Source organism: Rhinatrema bivittatum, chromosome 6, assembly GCF_901001135.1.
Source record: "Rhinatrema bivittatum chromosome 6, aRhiBiv1.1, whole genome shotgun sequence".
NCBI lineage: Eukaryota > Metazoa > Chordata > Amphibia > Gymnophiona > Rhinatrematidae > Rhinatrema > Rhinatrema bivittatum.
In genome coordinates, this window is record NC_042620.1 from 285,511,538 (window position 1) to 285,532,862 (window position 21,325).

General features: G+C 48.2%; 1 protein-coding gene across 1 annotated transcript in view; it reads left to right on the top strand.

The window, feature by feature from the left end:
* LOC115094348 overlaps positions 1-21,325 on the top strand; it is a 188,053-nt gene that overhangs the window by 150,223 nt on the left and 16,505 nt on the right. The window contains exons 11-13 of the mRNA XM_029607304.1: positions 4,415-4,528; positions 6,296-6,976; positions 10,923-11,096. Of these exons, the coding sequence (XP_029463164.1) occupies positions 4,415-4,528; positions 6,296-6,976; positions 10,923-11,096 (969 nt within the window). The remainder of the gene's footprint in view (positions 1-4,414; positions 4,529-6,295; positions 6,977-10,922; positions 11,097-21,325) is intronic.

Below are 21,325 nucleotides of genomic sequence, written 5' to 3' on the forward strand. Positions count from 1 at the left end.
AGCACCTAGGACCTCATCCCCTGTAGCATACAGTGAGGATGAGGGTTCCAGTGACCCTCTGGGGGGATGATCAAATGAGGAGCCCTCTGATCATCTCCCGTCAGAGCCTTCTCTTTCAGATGAGGGAAGAAAGACTCCTCCTGAGGACTTGACCTTCACAGGGTTTGTGAGAGTGATGGCAGATGCTTGAGATCCTCCAGTTCATGGAGCCTCCTAAGGAAATTGTGGTGGTCCCAGTACATGAGATCCTTAAGGATTTGCTGCTGAAGATATGAGAACACCCACTCACAATGCCTCAAGTTAACAAGGAGTGTACGGGGTCTACCTCATCCAGAAGGTTGCCGGATTTGATAAGCATCAGCTGCCTCACCAGTCTGTGGTGGTCGAATCCGCTCTCAACAGGGCCAAGCACTCTCAGACCCATACTTTGGCACTCCCAGGGAAGGACTAGAGAGCGAAGGACACTCTTGAGAGGAAGGTGTTCCAAGGCACCATGCTTGTTGCCCACATTACTGCCTACCAGCTCTACATGAACCAGTACTCACAGAACATCTGGAAGCAGGAGCAGGAGGTGGCTGAGTGACTGCCTGAACAGCAGAAGGGCACGGTCATGTCACTGGTGGACTGGGGTCTGGAGTGCAAAAAACACGAGGTCTTTGTGACCTATGTTGTTTTCGAAACAGCATCAAGAGTCTCTGCAGTGGGAATCGGCACCTGCAGAATGGAATGGCTGCGGGCCTCGTATCTTCAACCAAAGATACAAGAACGACTCACTTTAATGCAATGTTCTGAAGAGATTCTCTTTGGAGATAGGGTGAGGGATGCAGTGACCCAACTTTGGTTCCACCATGAGACCCTCCAACATCTCTTTACCAGTACTCCGGACCTATCCTTGTCATCCAGGAGGCCATCGAGACTGGGGCCAAGGAACTCTTTCTTTCACCAGAGGAAGTAGTATCCTCCACCTCCTTGCTCCCCTTCAACACCCTCGGGGCTCCCATGGCAGTCCCTACCAGTTCCTCAGTCAACTCCAGGTACAGGGTTTTGACTGGGCTGTAGGAAGCGTAAGCAAGATGCCTGTCCCTGGGATGATGGACCTTCCGGCCGGGGCAGGTTGCGGTTCTTTGTGAACCAGTGGCCCAATTTAACTTCGGACCAGTGGTTCTGTCCATCATATGCCAAGGGTATTGGGTGACCTGCCAGATTGCCCTCCAATCCCACATTGGGGGCTGGCAGCTCATCAGGAGGATATTACAAGTGGAGCTCTCCCTCTTAATGGATATAGTGGTCAAGCGCATACCACCAGGACAAAGAGGGCAGGGATTCTACTCCAGGTACTTCCTGATTCCAAAGAGAACAGGGAGATTCCGACCCATCCTAGACCTAAGGACCTTGAACAAGTTTCTAAAAGAGAAAAGTTCAAGATGGTTTCCCTGGGCACCTTTATCCCCCTTTTGAAGAAAGAGGACTGACTATATTCCCTCAACCTGAAGGACACATACACTCATATTGACATCTTCCTATGTGTCAGAAAGTATCTCTGATTTGTGGTGGGAACACAGCACTTCCAGTACCGGGTGTTGCTGTTTGGGCTCGCATCAGTCCCATGGGTCTTCACAAAATGCCTGGCCATGGTGATGGCACACCTCCGCAGACTGAGAGTGTATATCTTTCCAAATCTGGATGATTGGCTGGTCAAGAGCATGTCTCAGGCAGGGGCCGTCAGGTCCATGTGCTTGACTATTTGGTTGTTGGAGTCATTAGGGTTCGTTACCACCCAGGAAAAAGATCTAGGCATCATAGTGGATAATACTTTAAAATCGTCAGCTTAGTGTGCTGCAGCAGTCAAAAAAGCAAACAGAATGTTAGGAATTATTAGGAAGGGAATGGTTAATAAAACGGAAAATGTCATAATGCCTCTATATCACTCCATGGTGAGACTGCACCTTGAATTCTGTGTACAATTCTGGTCGCCGCATCTCAAAAAAGATATAGTTGTGATGGAGAAGATACAGAGAAGGGCAACCAAAATGATAAAGGGGATGGAACAGCTCCCCTATGAGGAAAGGCTGAAGAGGTTAGGGCTGTTGAGCTTGGAGAAGAGAGAGCTGAGGGGGGATATGATAGAGGTCTTTAAGATCATGAGAGGTCTTGAAAGAGTAGATGTGAATCGGTTATTTACACTTTAGAATAATAGAAGGACTAGGGGGCATTCCATGAAGTTAGCAAGTAGCACATTTAAGACTAATCGGAGAAAATTCTTTTTCACTCTGTGCACAATAAAGCTCTGGAATTTGTTGCCAGAGGATGTGGTTAGTGCAGTTAGTGTAACTGGGTTCAAAAAAGGTTTGGATAAGTTCTTCAAGGAGAAGTCCATTAACTGCTATTAATCAAGTTTACTTAGGGAATAGCCACTGCTATTAATTGCATCAGTAGAATGGGATGATCTTAGTGTTTGGGTAATTGCCAGGTTCTTGTGGCCTGGTTTGTCCTCTGTTGGAAACAGGATGCTGGGCTTGATGGACCCTTGGTCTGACCCAGCATGGCAATTTCTTATGTTTTTATGTTCTCAACTACCCAAAGTTCCATCTCAGCCCATCACCTCAGTTGGAACCCTGCTAGACAAGGCTCAGGCCAAGGCCTTTCTGCCCCGCCAGAGGGCCGTCCTCATGGCGACCATCGCGGCAGAGATTCAGCAGAGCCTGCAGGTATCAGCCCAGCACATGTTGAGGCTGTTAGGGCCATATGGCCACAACCATCCATGTTACTCCCTTGGCAATTTTACATGTGCACAGAGCCCAGTGGAACCTGAGGTCCCAGTTGCACCAGGCCACTCAAAGCCTTCAGGATTGAATCCGAGTCACCCTCTCTCTCCAGGGCTCATTGTTTTGGTGGCAGGTACTTTCCAGTCTGGAACAGGGGGATCTCATTTCGGAGTCTCCCCACTCAAATTGTCCTAACTACGGATGCATCTACCCTGGGGTGGGTTGCTCATGTAGATGGGCTCAGAACCCAGGGTTTTTGAACCCTTCAGGAATGTTCTTGTCAAATCAACTTTCCTGGAGTTTTGTGCGATCAGGTATATGCTTAGAGCTTTCAGAGATTGGCTGTCAAGAAAGTTGTCCTGATTCAGGCCAACAACCAGGAAACCATGTGGTATGTCAACAAGCAGAGAGGCACAGGATTGTACCTTCCGTGTCAGGAAGTGGTCCAGATCTGGTCGTAGGCCCTGACCCACGGGATGGTGTTCAGGGCCATGTACCTGGCCAGGACAGAGAACATGATAGCGAACAGGCTGAGTCAAGCCTTCATACCCCATGAATGGTCCCTGAACCCCAGGGGGTAGTGAATCCGATATTCCACCTCTGGGAGACCCCGGACTTAGATCTGTTCGCATCCCCCTGCAACAAGAATGTGCCTCTTCTCACCAAGATGAACGAACCCTGCACAGTTTGGATTGCAAGCGAGCCTTAGCTTTCTATCCAGAGCAGACTGAAGCCCATAGACAGTCCACCCAACTTTTTTTGTTTCTTTTGATAAGAATATGTTGGGCGTTGCCTTTGCCAAATAGACAATATCCAGTTGGCTACCAGATTGCATCTCCTTCTGTTATGCCCAAACAGGACTGCATCTTGGGGGTCATGACAGGGCTTATTCTGTGAGAGCCATGGCAGCGTCAGTGACCCACTTGCGAGCAGTTCCCGTGGAGGAGATCTGCAAGGCTGCAATGTGGAGTTCTCCACACATTCACATTCCATTACTGTCTGGATAGGGATGACTGATGCGATAGTAGGTTTGGCCAATCTGTATTTTGGAATCTGTTTGAGATGTAGAACCCAGCTCTCTCCTATTTAAGGTCTGTTGTTTGGGTTCAGGCTGTCTCCCCCCTCTGTTACCATCAGCACCATTGTTGTGCCTGTTGGCACCTGATTAGGTGTCTGTTAGTCATCTTTTTGTGTTGGGGGGGAGCAGCCTGTAGCTAGGGATTCACGCTTGTGTGAGGACTACCAACCTTCTTGTCCTTGGAGAAAGCAGAGTTGCTTAGCTGTAACAGATGTTCCATGAGGACTGCAGGATGTTAGTCCTCACAAAACCTGCCTGCCACCTTGCAGAGTTGGGTTTCTCCTATTTTTTTATTTTAATCGTAATTCTATATTACGAGACTAAAGAAGGGACCCTGTGTGAATGCGTGGTATAGTGCATGCTGGGCATGCTCAGTGTGCCTAGTCAAAGTTCTTGAAACTTTAACATAAGTTTTCCACTTTGGGGCTCCATCTGATGATGTCACCCATATGTGAGGGCTAACATCCTGCTGTCCTCGGGGAGCACATATATCAGTTAATTTTATTGTAACATTTGCAGTCAGTTCTCTGCATGTTATTTTAAAACTCTTCTTTAACATTTCTAAAAACAGGTCATGAAAACATAGCATCTAACTTTTTGATAAGGATTAAAGAAGAGGAAGAACCATTTTTCATAGGACATCCTGAATCAGTGAAAAGAAGAAATATTAACAACTCAACAATAAGTGAGTACAAAGCTTGTTAAAAACTCAGTCCTTCTACAAAGTCGCTGCACTCTCAGGGCTAGCATTTTAGATATAGATGAAAAGTAATAGTATTGCGTATTCAAAATAATCATAGGTAAGAGTCCCAAAATGTGAGAGGATGAGTAAAAACAGCAAGGAAATGAGCAACTGGGCTAAAGGGTTATGCTGTGCTTTGCATTCTGCTGTAGCACTACAGAGTGCTACATTGAAGGCAGAGGCCCTCATGTAGGCCAAGTGAAAAAAGTTCTGTTGCTGGCATGGCTCTGAGGTAGTGCTGACCAACCCTGGTGCTCTCAGACCACTAAATGTTGTGGTCTGGTGCTTACAACCAGAAATATTCATCCTTTTGGTTACCTTTTAAGACCGGTCTTGGAGGCCTAAAGTTGTCCAGCCCTATTGTAAGATGAGCAGTTTCTAAAAGTCTTACAAAGTGACTAATGGTAGGAACAGCTGAGAAACAGGCAGGCAGATATGACTTGAAGAAGAGAGGTAAATCTCGGAGTAGGTCTCAGACTTGTTGGACCATTGGTCTTTATGTCATGGTTCTTGCTAGACTCCTAGATCTGACTGCAGATTACAGACAAAGGGAAGTATGTGAAAATTCTTCTAATTAACTCCTGGTTTTCTGTATCAGATAATTGCTTGTCAGGAGTCTACTGAACCTGTGTTAGAAATATGTGGACAGGGGAGCAGACAACTGCTGCATAGAATACAGCCATCCCCGTCTTACTGCTCTCTTGTGGATTTACTCATTACCATAGTTATTTTGTGATTACTCGCTAATAGTAGTAATAAGTGGTCTATGATATATTTATAAATGGACTGTGGAATAGAGCTGCAAGTTTCATTTGACACCATCTGTCTAAGGGAATGACCCATGCCAGGCCATTCATTACACAGCACCAGGAGATGTTCAGTCAGTCAAATTGCTTAATAGTCTAATATGCATTTTCCCCTCCATCCTTGTAACATTGTATGGTGTATAACAATGTTAGATCCTGCTATTGCAGGCAGCAAGTCACTTTTTTTTAACAGAGTTAACTCAAATTTAAAATGCCTATCAATAAGAAGTTCATAGGTACTTCAGTATATCTTAAGGGATATTTCTCCTATTACATAATGTGTATCTTGTAAATTGTGGCTCAGTCACATGTTCATTATCACCCTATATTAATACAGAATTCAGTATGAAAACAGGCTTTTCAGAGTATAAAACAGTGGAATGACATGCGACACTGATTCATGAAGTTCACTGTGAAGCTAGTTTTACATAGCTGGTGCATCTGTACTGTTTGCACACGGCTACTCTTCACAAACAGTGACATGATACAGTCATTTTACGTTGCTTACTTAAGACCTCCTTATGCAATAGTGTCTTGCTGCCAAATAACCATGATGCATCATTTTGGAGGCTAAAGGTCAGATTATCACCTTGCCAGGCCGGTTCGGCAAATGGCATTTGGCAGCCTTATGCACTCACCAATTTTGGACAGTATAATCAATCATATGTTTCATGTTTGTGATTTCCTGTTAGAAAGCAAGTATCTCTTGTCATTTGATGCCAAATGCCAGTTGCATGGGAAAGTTGCACTCAGTGGACCTGTTTAGGTTTCAGTAGAAATTACGGTAAAATGGTTCCTACTAGCGTTGCTAACTTCCTTAATATGCACTCAAGTTAGAACATAAACACTTGTCCTTTATTCAGCATGTACAACTGATAATCACTCAACACAGTCCTTGTTTAAGCCTCCCTTAGGGGCACTCCATTCAGAACCAGCAATGGCAACACCATGGTTATCCATCATAAGAAGTCCCGGCACTCGTCCTCTCCTCTGAGACATCACAGCAGACACCGGGGCCACCTTTCGTCAGCAGAGCTGCGGCCTCTGGCTCCAGCCCCTTCTAGGGAATCAACTAGCTTGGACTCCCGCTCCAGGTCCTTCTTCAGTGACCAAGAAGTTACAAGCCCACTTGGTCTCCGATCACGCACTTCTGCCAGTCAAGACAGCCAGGAAACAGGACCTCCCTCAGGCCAGGTAAAGCGCAGCCGCAGATTCAGGAAGCCCAACTTCACCATGACAGAGTTGGAGATCTTGGTGCAGGAAGTCCTCTGTCAGCACGAACACCTGTATGGCAGCCAGTCCCGCCAGACCACTCCAGATCGCCGGAAGCAGCTCTGGCTCCACATCCAGCAGGCTGTCAACAAGGAGGGTGTGGCGCTGCGGGAGATTGAGGATGTCAAACACAAGTGGAGGGACCTGAGGATGCAGACTAGCAAGAAGATGGCAGAGGCCAGGAAAAATGTGTCCAGCAGTGGCGAAATGTCACCTGTGGAGCAGCATCTCACTCCGCTGGAGCAGAAGATAGCTACGGTCATCCCGCAGATCTCTGTACAGGGCGTGCGGCAAGGAGGTGCCTCCAGGCCAGGTAGGAGACATTCTATTTTGCTTACACAGTCACAGTCATCACATCATAGGGATTCACCCCTGACAGTGGGATGCTATCACTCGCTAGAGGGTACAGATCCCACCTTTATATGTACCAGGCACTTGGGCTAGCCTTATGCTGGCTAGGAGTTCTATACAACACTTTAAATATGTCACATTAATTGCTATATTATGTCCTATGGGCCTGTACTTGAATAGTGCCTCTTGCTGCAGAGACAGCAGAAAAAGGGAAAGAGTTCCAGGGATCTCAGATTTTTTTTAAATATTCCGTGGTCCTGCTATAAGGTTATGTACATTAGTGTTTTCCAACCTTCTCCTGGAAACACACCTAGCTAGTTGGGTTTTCAGGATTGCTACAATGAATATGCATAAGAGAGATTTTCATAATCTGGGTCTCCAATGTAGGCAAATCTCTCATGCATATTTATTTTATTTATTTATTTAAGAATATTTGTATACTGCCTATACACAATGGGCATTAGGTCTAAGTGGTTTACACATACATAATTATAAAATGAAAAAGAGAAAAAAACCAGTCACATTTAGAGATAAAATATAAACAGTTAAAAATTAAAAGAAATAAAAACATACTTAAGAGACATGGAAGCCTAAAATTGTTAAAAGATCAGAAATTTATCTTACTAAATGCTAAGGTACATAAGTGGGTTTGGAGCTCTTTTTTAAATGTATTAATGGAGGGAATAAGGCAGATGTTTTGTGGAAGTGAATTCCATAATGTGGGGCCTGATATTCATTATGGGTATCTTGAAAACCAGAATGGTTAGGTGTGCCTCCAGGAGAGGGTTGAGACATTGATCTATATCACAGCAGGAAGGGTGAAGCAAAGCTGGGCCTGTGACACACAAATCAGCAGACTACTGCAGAACTCAGCCTGTCTTTTTTTCTTTTTTTCAAGCAGTATATGCAAATGTCCTGTCTTTTGGCTAAATCTGAAAGTGTCAGAGGACCCATACACTTGCCAGTACTCAGGAAACAGAATTCTCTAAGCTTCAGTGTAAGCTGTCTTAGAGAGATTTGAGTGCAGTGCTAATTTGGCATCACCAGAGAGGCTCACTAAGATTCATTCTCCCACTGCAGTTTTCTGTTATTTCCAGTGAAATCTGACGCGCAGTTTCCTTTAATATAGGGAGATCTTTCACTGTGGTATCAGTTACTTTTCAAATACAGTACAAACATTTAACTTTACCTCAGATTAGTTTGAAATATCTGTCTATGGGCCTCATTTACTTAGCAATGTTCCCATAATAAATCAGGCCCTGTGATTATGTTCATCTAATAAATGGTATCTTAGTTTTATTTGATTTTGCCTGGGAGGTTCAATGTTAGAACAAAAAGAAATCAGTAGAAAACTGACTTTGTCATAACATGTAGGAGCAAAATCAATGGAAAAGTCAGTTTTCCACTGATTTGTTTTTGTTCTAAAAATGAAATTCCCAGGCAAAATAAAATAGCTGAAAAGGAAGGTTCCTACTTATCCTTAACAGAATCTGATTAAATTCAAAGAGAATGCATTTCAAAGTCATTTTGGGAAAGGTTAGTGTAAACAATACTTATTGTTAGCCACAGTAATCAGATTAGTTATGATTTAGAAAGACTAAGTGGGTATTTAATACAGTTTTACAAAATGTGGTTTCAAGTTGGGTGGAAGGGATGTCGGGACTTGCATGTGTTTGAGGACAGGATGAGGTAATGTAACATAGCACATGACGGATGATAAGGACCAATTGGTTCATCAGGCCCATCTGGTTGTCTTCTCTGGTTCTTTACCACTATGGGTAGGTGAGCATTTAAAGTCCATACACCAGCTCACCTGGCTCTCAACCCCGCTCCTATCACTGCTCTTCATATAGGTTCCAAGTATTTTTAAAGTCTGTTCGTGCTGGCCTCCACCACTTCTGCGGGTAGCCTATTTCAGACCTTGTGGTCTTTCTTTTTGGTTTTTATAAATGCCATACTTAACCCAACGTCCAGGCTCCATCCCATGTCTTACCACACACTTTGCTATAATCCACATGGCCTACAAAACAAGTGAGACATTTATCTGTTGTAGTATCCAGTCACTCTGTGCTTGTTGAAATTAAGCTTGCAACCATGTTTCCCCAGCCTTTTTGAAAATGAATGCAGTTGTGTCACCACACTCTGCCCACTGGCTTCCATTCTTTCCTTTGGCCATTTACAGTTCCATATGACTTGAACAAATATTTAAGTCCCCGCTCTCATTTCTTCTACCTGTGACCCTCACCTGCCCATTAAGTTTTGTGTCTGTCCTAAGCTTGTTTAAATTCTGTTGCTGTTTTGGTTGCTACTATTTCATTTTTCCTCTGATCCTTTGTCCTAGAATTTCCCTTGTCCTAGAATTTCCTTTTCTATGGAAAAATTCACCTTCCTGTAACTCACGGAAGCTTGCCAAACGTTCCCCTCATCTCTTCTTTCCTCCAGCACGGTTATAAGTCTGTCTTTCTTGGGTTTGAGTTTAGGCCTTGCATCATTTTGCTAGCCTATTTTTTTGACCCTGCTTCCATTCTCTTGTCCTTGCAAAGGTGCGAGCATGTGTCAGGGTTCAACGCTGGGGAAAAAAGGTTTGTGTTTCAGGGATTTACGTGCGTTTGGGAGCGGGAAGGGGTGTTTGGGTTAGACTAGCTATCCAAATTAGTGTTTTGAAGGTGGAAAGGAGGTTTCTGGGAGTGTGTGTTTAGGTGGAGGAGGAGGAGTAACAGGATTTGTGTGTGCTAGGGGGGTGTCCAGGTGTTGGGGGTAGGAAGGAGTGACATATTTGTGTGTGTTTGGGGGGTGTAAAGTGATTCAAGGCTCGCATGTGTTAGTGAGGGCTCTGTTGCTGCCTGGCATCAAGCAGTATGACAGAGCTTCCTAGCTGTTTGAGCGTAATTGAGCACATGTGTGGTTTTTAGCAGCAACGGTATAATTCAGGGCATCCTGCTTATTCAGGTACTGCTAATTCTGGTAGAAATCGGAATGATTCAGATGCTTTAATCGTCCTAGGTAACAGCCCTTAGACTGCAAGGAAAAAATTTCATGTAAAATAGGAACTTCAGTCTCTCCTTAAACTGTACAGGAAAGGAACATTTTATTAAAAGAGAAAATGCTTCCCTAAAACACGTGATGTATTTGCGGCTAACTTTTTAAGTCTACATTTATGTGTAAATATATCTTGTGCTTTATAGTTTGGAAAATGAGGTGTGGGCTTCACCACATTCAAACCTTATGGCCCACGCTGTGGTTTGTGTGGGTTTGCCTCATGAACTAGATCCTTTGCCTATTCCCCCGTCTCAGCCGATGCCTTTCTGTCATCAACCCACCTGCCCCTTTTAACTCGTACAATCCAGTCCTCCGCCACTTCTTCACCCACTCCCCTTTCTTGTACCTCCAGGGGTGGGGGGGCAGCCCTTTTCCTCTCTGCCTCTCTCCCAAACTTGAGATCCAGGGGTGATGTCTCCGCTTCTTCTCCCCTGTAGGGCACGCTCCTCCTCTTCCTCCCTTCATTCCTCCCTTTTCCAGATTTTGTCTTCTTTTCCTCTTCCTCTGTATGCTGTCTTCCCCTCCTGATCACAGCCCCATTGAGAGAGCAGCTACAGAGGAAGACAGAGGAAGTGCTTTTTCTCTCCTGCTCCTACTCTCACGGCCCTAAGAGGAGTGGGATGAAAGGAGACTATCACTTCCTCCATGGCCCCAGTCTCCCTAATGCTGGCGCTGCTGTAGAAACACCCTCTGCCAGAATGGTGCGGTATAGAAGCACTGGGAATCCAGAGATATATGGGTTTGATCCAGAGTGTGAGGAGGATTGGCTAGAACCTAAGGACTCTGGGTCAGATCCAGAGAAAAGGGCAGTCCTAGGTTTGTGGCTTGTTTCATGAACTTTTTTTTTTTTTCTTATGTTTTTGGAACAGGATCATCATGCATTGCTCTGGGTCTGAGCACATTGTGCCCACCAGGAACAGAGACGGAGGCAAGTGCGCAGGAGGAGGTAACAATTGGGACATCGCAGGAGCGAGAGCCCGCATCCCTCCAGGCCACTCTGCAGGCTGTCCGCTGCTTTGTCCCCGATGCCAGCAGTGACAGCGGTAAGCACCTGCAGCAGAAGCGCTCTGTGCACAAGAAATGGGTCAGTTGGGCTTAGAGGTTTCACTCTCATTGATAAGGGAGGAGGAGAAGTTTCTCTAACTTGTGAGCTAGTAGCGAGTAGATGTGACTCGGTTATTTTCACGTTCGAATAATAGAAGGACTAGGGGGCATTCCATGAAGTTAGCAAGTAGCACATTTAAGACTAATCGGAGAAAATTCTTTTTCACTCAACACACAATAAAGCTCTGGAATTTGTTGCCAGAGGATGTGGTTAGTGCAGTTAGTGTAGCTGGGTTCAAAAAAGGTTTGGATAAGTTCTTGGAGGAGAAGTCCATTAATGGCTATTAATCAATTATACTTAGGGAATAGCCACTGCTATTAATTGCATCAGTAGCATGGGATCTTCTTAGTGTTTGGGTAATTGCCAGGTTCTTGTGGCCTGGTTTTGGCCTCTGTTGGAAAGAGGATGCTGGGCTTGATGGACCCTTGATCTGACCCAGCATGGCAATTTCTTATGATGTTATCTCTCTCCATGAGAGAGAGCCGTGAAAATAAAAATCTTTAGAAAGCATCTTCATGTGGCCCAGGTAGCTGTAAAGTGCAGTGGTGCTTTTAACATGCATACATTCCACTAATTTTCAAAGGGAAACAGGGGGGGTGGTTTCTCTCTGGAAATTAGCATGAAGCATGGAAATGTCTTGTACATGCACTATTGTCCTCCCCTGATCTAACCACACCTCCTAGAACGCTTTCATGCAGGCCGAGTCATCCTGGTAAATCACTTTGAAAATTGCATTATGTACAAGCATTATGTAGCATTCTCCTTGCCAGGCTGAAACCATCGGGCATTCGCTATCACACGACAGGGGAAGACCAACGAAAGCTCACATCAAAGGATTTCAGCAGCAGCACCATATAACTAGGTTCTCCCGCACTTCTCCAGTAAATTGTTGATCTCCGGCAGGTAAAGGCCAAACTTCGGGTTCATTCTCTCTCTATCCCCTCCCATTCCTGCAAAGATGTGACACCTTAAAATGGCAGGCTTCTCTCCTTCCTGCTCTGCAGCGTCTGGGCTCATGTCAGGAGCAAGTGCAGGGAGTTCCCAGTTTTTGAAATCTCCACTGGAATTGTGATTGGGAGTCCTAGAGACACCAAGAGAACCATCAGAGCCATCTTTAGTTATGAAGCGAGTCATGTGTGGTAATGAACTGTAGGATCTGCCTCACCATGTCGTCACCTCATTGCCTCTAAGCTCATATGGTAGCCCACCTGATGGCAGTCCTGACGGGACTCCTCCCCTCCATCTCCATTCTGCTTTCCTCTTTTTCTCCCTCCCACCCTTCTCTTCCTTCCATTGCTTCACTCTGCTTTCTTTTCTTTTTTTGTGCATCTCTGCTGCTTTCCCCAATGCTTGGGGCAGCAGATAGGAGCAGCTGAGGGAGCAGGTGAAAGCATTTCTCAGTGTTCCTCCTGTGGCTCATTGGTTCTCCTGAGCAGAGTGAGCTGCTGGAGGTGGGAGAAGTGGCAGCATGCTAAGAGCCGCCTGCTTTCAACAAAGATGTGAGGGCGGGGAAGAGGTGACTGCACTGTGGAGGACCAGCTGGACCTGCAAGGGAGCCAGCTGTCAGGGCTGCTGCTTCTCCTCCTCCTCCTCCTCCTCTTGGCTCTGTGCAGAGGTCGGCTGTTAACTCGTCCTCTTTTTGTGCTGCCCCATGTGGGAGCTGACCGTAATGCTACTTCTCCTCTTGTGCCACTCTCTGTGGGTGCTAGCTGTTAATGCTATTTTCCTAGCGTGTAGCAGGATGGACTCGGGACCAATGGGTATAGTGTACTCCTGATTGCAGTTGGAGACGGATCAGATTTCAATCTGACGTCAGCCCTAGTACATATACCCCTGCAGGAAGTGCAGCTCTTCAGTATTTTCCGTCTCCATTGCCGTTCGGGACTCTATGCACGCTAGCACAGCGTTAGAGTAATTTAACAAAGAAAACCAAAGCAAGAAGAAATCTTACCTCTACAGAAGAGCCCCGCTCCCCTGCAGTGACACCCATTGGGTCCCTCCCCCAGTTGAGAATTCCCGAGGTGATTTCCACGATCCCTCGGAGGTAAGCCTCGGGCCAGCGGCCGCCCCTCGGCGGGGACCTAGCCCCCGACATTGGGTGAGGCTGAGAGGCAGCGGGTGCAAATTAGAGCGCGGCGGTGAAGGTATTTTCCCTTTCCCCCCGCAGCCGGAGACCGCCCGGAACGAGACCGGGAAGCACCGAGACAAGGTAAGGTAGAAATCTATTTAAAAGTCTCCAGTCTCTGAAGCTCGAGGAGTCGCACAGGTCGCCAGCCGGGACCAGTGCCACCGGGTTGATCTGCCCTAGCAGGGCTAGACCCCGGTTAGATCCGAGGGTCCTCCCACGTGGAGACCCTCCGAGGTGGTCGCCATATTGTCCACGTGGTTGCCGTCACCACTTTGATCTGTTCGCCGCCCTGATCGTGCGCAGAGGCGAGCAGTGCGCACAAATGTCTTGTGCGCACAACATCGCGCGCCCAAGTACCATGCGCACAAGCGACGCGCATAGCCACGCACTTACTGTGCCGGGTGCATAACTTCGATCTGTGCGCACAACAGCGCGCACATCTCCCTGTGTGTATACCAATTCTACACGCCAATGTCGATGCACCGGTGCGCTTAACTAAGCCACCCGGGCCCTGTATTTTACTCGCACAAGCCATGGCACCACCGGAAAAGAAGCTCAAGACTCAGGGCCTTTGCCCAGCATGCCACATTAGAGCTGCACAGCAGGAGGAGGCCACGGCCCTGTGTATACAGTGCGAGGAGGCCCTGGGGGATCCAGCCCATGGTCCTCCCCAGCCGGTACCAGGTTCCAGCTTCTCGAACAGTGCGCTGGACCTAGCGTCTCTCAGTGGACCCTCCCTCAAACGGGGCTCCCCAGGGACACAGCGCCTCTTAATTTAGACCAAGCATCTATCTCCTGGGTGGAATTCTTCAAAGGCCTACAAACCTTTGTCCATATGCAACCGGGGCCTCCGATAATACAGCCACAACCTCCGCCAGAGGACCTCAACATCCCGGGACCCTCTATGCCCAAGGACGTGATTCCATCGCCCAGAAGCCCCACCTTCGGGGACATGAACAACTCAGATGAGGAATCAGAAACCCTGGAGGAAGGGGAACTCCCTCCGGGGACAGAGCCCCACCAAACCATGAGGCGCTTCTTCACCAAGGATGAGCTTCCAGACCTGGTCGCACACAGATTGAAAGAGCTCGCGATCCTGGGCACAAGTGCCTCGGGGAACCTAAGATGAATCCCCTACTAGAGGGACTCCATCAAACCTCCCATCATTTCCCACTATTACAAGCTGTCCAGCAGTTAATTGACTTGGAATGGGATGCCCCGGAGACTACGTTCAAAGGGGGGGCGTGCCCTGGCAGCCATGTACCCTCTGGACCCAACTGCCAAAGATCTCCTGGCATGTCCGAAAGTGGATGCCATGGTCTACACGGTCTTGAAGCGCACTATTATCCCAGTTGAGGGAGGAGCAACACTCAAGGATGCTCAAGACAGACATCTGGAATCCATCCTCAAACAGTCTTTTGACGTCTCCGCTATGTCTCTACAGATCGCGGCCTGCTGTGCCATGGTGACACGCGCCTGCTTATCACAGACCAGGAACAACATTCCTGGGGAAGCCCTGGAACCAGCAGTATCATTCCTCACCGATGCCGCTTCTGATCTGGTGCGCACCGCAGCTAGAAGAGTGTCATCAGCCATGGCAGCCAGAAGACAACTCTGGCTCCGAAGCTGGTCGGCCGACGCATCTTCCAAAACGAGACTCACAAGGATGCCCTTCAAGGGAACCCTCCTGTTTGGAAGCAAACTAGAGAAACTAGCCAACAAATGGGGCGAATCCCCACTGCTGCAGCTACCAGAAGACAGGAATAAGAGAAACCAGCGACCCTTCCCCCGAACTTCCAGGGGCAGAGGATCACAGCGCTTCAACCCATACAGAAGCACATATCAAGCGGCTCGCCCCGCAGGCAGGAGCCAGTCCTTTCGGAACAAGCACAACAAAAGGAGAGCCGGCTTGGGCCCAGGCCTCAGCCGACCCGTCCAAAGGAAGAAGCCATAGGGGGCAGACTTGCCCTAGTCTACCAAAGATAGGTCGAGATAACTGTGGACAAGTGGGTCCTAGCCATCATTCGAGATCGATATTACCTGGATTTCCACCACCTCCCTCTGGACAAGTTTGTGGAATCCCCCTGCCACAACCTTTCCAAGAGGATGGCAGTGGAAGCTACACTGACCAGATTGCTAGCCTTAGAGGCTATAACACCGGTGCCCGCACAACAAATAAATACTGGACATTATTCCATCTATTTTATCATTCCCCATCCTGTACCTCAAATTGGTCAACCACCACCTGAAGATTCCTCGCTTCCGCATAGAAACACTACGCTCGGTAATAAGGGCGATACAACCAGGCAGTTCCTTACATCCCTGGATCTGTCGGAAGCCTACCTACACATTCCGATCCATCAAGAGCATCAGCGTTTTCTACGCTTCACGATCCTGGACTGTCACTACCAGTTCCGGGCACTACCATTCGGGTTAGCCACAGCACCCCAGACGTTCACCAAGATCATGGTGGTAGTGGCAGCAACACTGAGGAACGAAGGAATCCTCGTACACCCTTATCTAGACGATTGGCTGATCAGGGCGAAATCCCCAGAGGAAAGTCACCAGGCGACCAACAGAGTCAAAACTCTACTGGAGAGCCTCGGGTGGGTGGTCAACACAAACAAGAGCTGTCTGCAGCCCTCCCAATCTCTAGAATACTTGGGAGTCTGGTTCGACACCAAACAAGACAAGATCATCCTGACACCGACAAGGAGATCAAAACTGATGACCCTGTTGCGAACCCTGTTGAGCGAGCTTCGTCCCACAGTATGGGACTACCTCCAAGTCCTTGGCCTCATGGCATCCACACTGGAAGTAGTGCCATGGGCAAGAGCTCACATGAGACCCCTACAGTGCTCACTACTATCACGATGGAATCCGCTGTCCCAGAATTACACCGTACATCTTCAGCTCCCGGACAAAGTTCGGACCCAACTTCGATGGTGGCTACAAGATGGCCATCTGAGCCAGGGAGTGAGACTATCCTCACCAACCTGGATCCTGCTCACCACGGACGCCAGCCTACGAAGATGGGGAGCGCACTGCCAGGAGCTAACTGCCCAGGGGCAATGGAACAAAGAAGAGTCGGGATGGAACATCAATCGCCTAGAAGCCAGGGCAGTCAGACTAGCCTGCCTACGGTTCGGTCACAGACTCCGAGACAAATCAGTCAGAGTAATGTCGGACAACGCCACAACAGTGGCCTACATCAACCGTCGGGGAGGAACCAGAAGCCAACAGTGTCTCTGGAAATAGACCCCCTAATGTCATGGGCGGAAGCAAACCTTCAAGAGATCTTGGCAGTCCCAATCGCAGGGAAAGACAACGTCGCTGCGGATTACCTTAGCAGAGAAAGCCTAGACCTAGGAGAATGGAGGCTGTTGACCACAGCATTCCAATTGATAGTAAACCATTGGGGAACACCAACCATGGACCTCCTGGCAAACCGGTCCAATTCCCAAGTGCCCAGCTTCTTCAGCTGCAGGCGGGAACCTCAGTCCCACGGAATCGGTGCCCTGGTACAGACCTGGCCCTAGGAAACTCTATTGTATGCCTTCCCACCGTGGCCCCTATTGGGCGCAATCATCCACAAGATAGAACACCACAAGAGACCAGTACTTCTAGTGGCCCCAGACTGGCCAAGAAGACCGTGGTACGCAGACATGCGAAGGCTGCTGACAGGGAGCCCCCTCCCGCTACAGCCACACAGGGACTTGCTCCAACAAGGGCCAATCCTCCACGAGGATCCAGCTCGATTCTCTCTTACGGCCGGGCCATTGAGAGGACTTGCCTGAGGAAGAGCGGATACTCGGGGGCAGTAATTGACACCCTGCTCCGAGCACGCAAGATCTCCACATCCCTAACATACATAAGAATTTGGAGAGTATTCAAAGCCTGATGTGAGGACCGCGACATCATTCCACATTCAGTCAAAATTCCTGAGATTTTGGAATTCCTGCAGAACGGACTACAGAAGGGATTGTCTCTCAACTCCATCAAGGTACAGGTGGCAGTATTGTCATGCTACGGAACCAAGAGTGAGAGCGGCAGCCTAGCCTCTCAGCCGGATGTCTCCCGCTTTCTGAAAGGAGTCAAGCAGATCTGACCACCCCTAAAGTGGCTGGTGCCTCTTTGGAACCTCAACCTGGTCCTAGATTTCTTAGCAGGAACCTCCTTCAGACCTCTTCGTGGCCTGTCTCTCTGACTATTAACATTGAAGACTGGTGGCAGTCTATCTCCGAGCTACAAGCACTGTCCTGCCAGGAGCCGTTCCTCAGACTCACCCCTGGAACCATCCAGTTACTCATGGTCCCGTCCTTCCTCCCCAAAGTGGTTTCTCACTTCCATCTCAACCAAACCATCTCGCTACCATCGCCAGATGAGCATAAGAATTCGGAAGAGTCTCACAGTCTATGCCACCTCAATGTCAGCAGACTCCTAGTACGATACCTGGAAAGGTCGGAATCCGTACGAAAGATGGACCATCTATTCATCCTTCACAGCGGAAAGAAGCAAGGGGAAGTGGCCTCGCGAGCAACCATAGCCCGCTGGATCAAAGAAGTCATCAAGGCGGCCTACGTAGAAGCAGGCAAGCCTTTACAAGTCAAGGCCCATTCCACTAGAGCCCAGGCAATGTCCTGGGCGGAAACCAATGCTGTCACTCGCCGAGATCTGTCGGGCAGCGACATGGTCCTCCATCCACACCTTCTCCAGGTTTTACCGCCTGGATGTTCAGACTTGAGAGGACACAGCATTTGCAAGGGCAGTACTAAGTGGGCCACGGGCAGCCTCCCACCCTGTTCGGGAGTAGTTTTTTTACATCACATTGGTCCTGAGTCCATCTGCTACACGCTAGGAAATGGAGAAATTACTTACCTGATAATTTCGTTTTCCTTAGTGTAGACAGATGGACTCAGCATCCCACCCACGGCTGCCATTATTCATGGAATTCTTGGGTGACATCCCCGAGAGCGAGTGATTCATGGGTAAGCCATGCGGACACCCATCCTACCGGGTGTCAACATTTCTCGGTTGAGGGCACTGGCGGCCTCCAGCTATAGCCAATTCAGCCAGTTCAAATTAATCAAGTTATCCAAGTTATTCAAATTATTCAGTCATGCATATATCCACAATTGCTTTTCAAGGAGAATACTGAAGAGCTGCACTTCCTGCAGGGGTATATGTACTAGGGCTGATGTCAGATTGAAATCTGATCCGTCTCCAACTGCTATCAGGAGTACACTATACCCATTGGTCCTGAGTCCATCTGCCTACACTAAGGAAAACGAAATTATCAGGTAAGTCATTTCTCCATTCTCTTTTTTTTGTGGTCTTATGTAGGAGCCAGCTGTTGACCCCATGTGGGATCCAGCTGTCAGCACTGTTCTTTGCTTTTCTTCAGCTGATGCCCACATTGGAACCATTGTCAGCACTGTGTCACCTCCTGCCAGATGTGAATGCTGCTGCTTCTCCTCCTCCTCTTCTGCTGCTGGAATGTGGGAGCTGATTGTCAGTGCAGCTTTCTTCCTCCTCTGCCAGTCCCACGTGGAATCTGGTGGTCCATGCTCTTCTTCCTGTTCTGTTGTCTTATGTGGCAGCTGGCTGTCAGTACTGCTGTGTGCACCTCATCTGCTGGCCCCATGTGGGAGCCATCTGTCAGCATTGCTTCTCTTATGCCAGCCCTGCACAGAGGCGACCAGCACCTCCAGCTGCTGCTTGCCACACTGCAGAGCACTCATTAGGTTTGTGCATGTGCAACCATTGTGGGCCCCAGGCATTATGCAGCCCAGACAGGTTGCTCCTCAGGGAGTCATAGTCAGATTCTGCTTCTCAGTGCAGCAAAGGTTGAGATGGGGATGGTTCTGGGTGCCATGTGAAAGCAAGCTCCTTCAGCTGCAGGATTATCATTTCATTTATGAATAGTAATTCTTGTGGCTACAGTGCCTTCTGTTTGTCAGCCTTCCTCTTTTTGCCTGTTAGATACAAAAAAAGACTGAAAGAGGCCTGAGATTTTTCTTTGTGTCTGTTTCTCTGTGACCTTTTCTTGGAATCTTCTTTTTTTTTTTTGCCTGGATAATATTTTACCCATGGGAAAACAGGGCTTTCATTATTATCTAACCCAGTGGTCCCCAAACTTTTTTGCACCAGGGACTGCCTTCAAGCAAGACCATTTTTCCATGGCCCGGCCCGGCAGGGTGGGGCAGGGGCGAGGCTTTGATCATATGGGGGCGGGGTTATGGATGGGGTTGGATTTTAGTGCATACTTATTTAATTATGACATTTATAAATCCTGCACCTCCAGTTCTCTAACTCTGTGCATCCACTGAAATTCCCCCAAACAATGGAGCTTGGATGTTTCCCTTACAGCTCATCATACTAAAAGATATTTTCATATTCTGGGGTCACCTCTCAGTAACAGCAGCACAAACACCTTCCACTGCCAGGCACATTGTAAACTAACACAAAACCCCGCTTCCACATGAACGTGTTCTCTCTCTGTCTCCTTCAGTGTTTTCTATTTCTAGCATCCAGACAGATGAATCCAAAACCAGTGGGGTTATACACCTCTACCAGCAGATGGAGATGGAGGAAAGCTGACATCACAGTATATATATCCCTGCAGTGACAGCCCGCTTGTATTCTTCGTCTCCAGCAGATGGTGGACGTGCATCTCCCTACTGAGGGATTGCTTTACAAAAAAATAAAGGAAAAGAGAGAGGAGATTAAAGGAGACTATACGCACCATTCTTCAGAGGTGATACCAAAAGGTCCCTCCCTCAGTCGAGTTTCTCATGGGGTGATATCCATTCGATCCCTCCTCCAGTCGAGTTCCTTGGTCCGGCAGCCGATTCCTGGCGTGGACTTAGCTGATGAGAGTTCCGGCTGAAAGGTTAGCGGTTGAGTGCCTTGGTCTGGTAGCCGGTTCCCAGTTTGGACTTAGCTGATGAGAGATCTAACTGAGAGGCTAGTGGTTGCAGGAAGCCGATTGCAGCGGTGAAGGCAATTGCTCTTTACCCCTGCAGCCAGAGACCTGAGCTGTTCTCGGCCCAGACAATCTGAGCTCAGGTAAGGAGTTGTGCTTCGGAGACCTCAGTGCACTCGTCTGACTTATTTCCCACCTTCTTGGGAGGGCTTGGGGATTGCAGCAATCTGGCGGGTTGAGTGGTCTTTTAGGCTAGGCCCTGTTCTCAGGCTTTTCTGTGGCCCCGCGTGGTAGGCCACGGCAGTGTTCATGCATGTCCACATCTGGGCCCGTAATAGATTCGTGCCTCCACTTCCAGGATTTTTTGGGCATTCAGGTTCTGGATGTTCAGGTTTGTGCATCCAATTCTTTGGATGACCAGGTTGGGCATTCAGGGATAGACATTCGTTTTTTCTTGGGCTTCCATATATTAGATGGGTGCACAGTTCGATGCTCTGTTTTCTGATGCAGTGGAGCTTGTTGATTGTGGATGCATAGCATGGCACCAGTAACAAAGAAGCCTAGGCAATCTTGCAGTGTGTGCTGCTTGCAAAATTAGGGCCTCGCACCCTGGTGTACCCTCTAAACTGTGTCAGCGCTGCCTGGAGGCTCAGGGGGCGTTCTCCGGTGGCTTTTGCTGAGCCTGGCCCTTCCCTAAAATAGCAGAAATGGGACTGGAGTGGGATATGTCAGATGTTCACTTGGTTTTTGAGGCCTCCCCAACTGGATCGTCAGCAGAGGAAGAACACTCAGTGGGTAGCAGCCCGCCACCCCTCTGCCTTTGCCATGGATCCTTTCAACAGGCATGAAAGGCAGAGCTGACCAAGGTTGACTGTCCAAGATCCCGCAAGGGTGGCGTAGTAGGCAGGCACCAGGGTGCACCTTGCCCTGTTGTAGGGCATTGTCATGATGATATGGATCTCTGCTCCCTGGAGGTTAGGGATATTCCTCTGGGTTAGGAGCCATACAGAACGGCATTGCATTTCTTCACAGGGATGAATTGCTGGCTCTGGGTTTTCCAGAGGCTGAAGGTAGTGAGAGTGCTGAGACCCTGGCTGAGCCACGAAAGAATCCC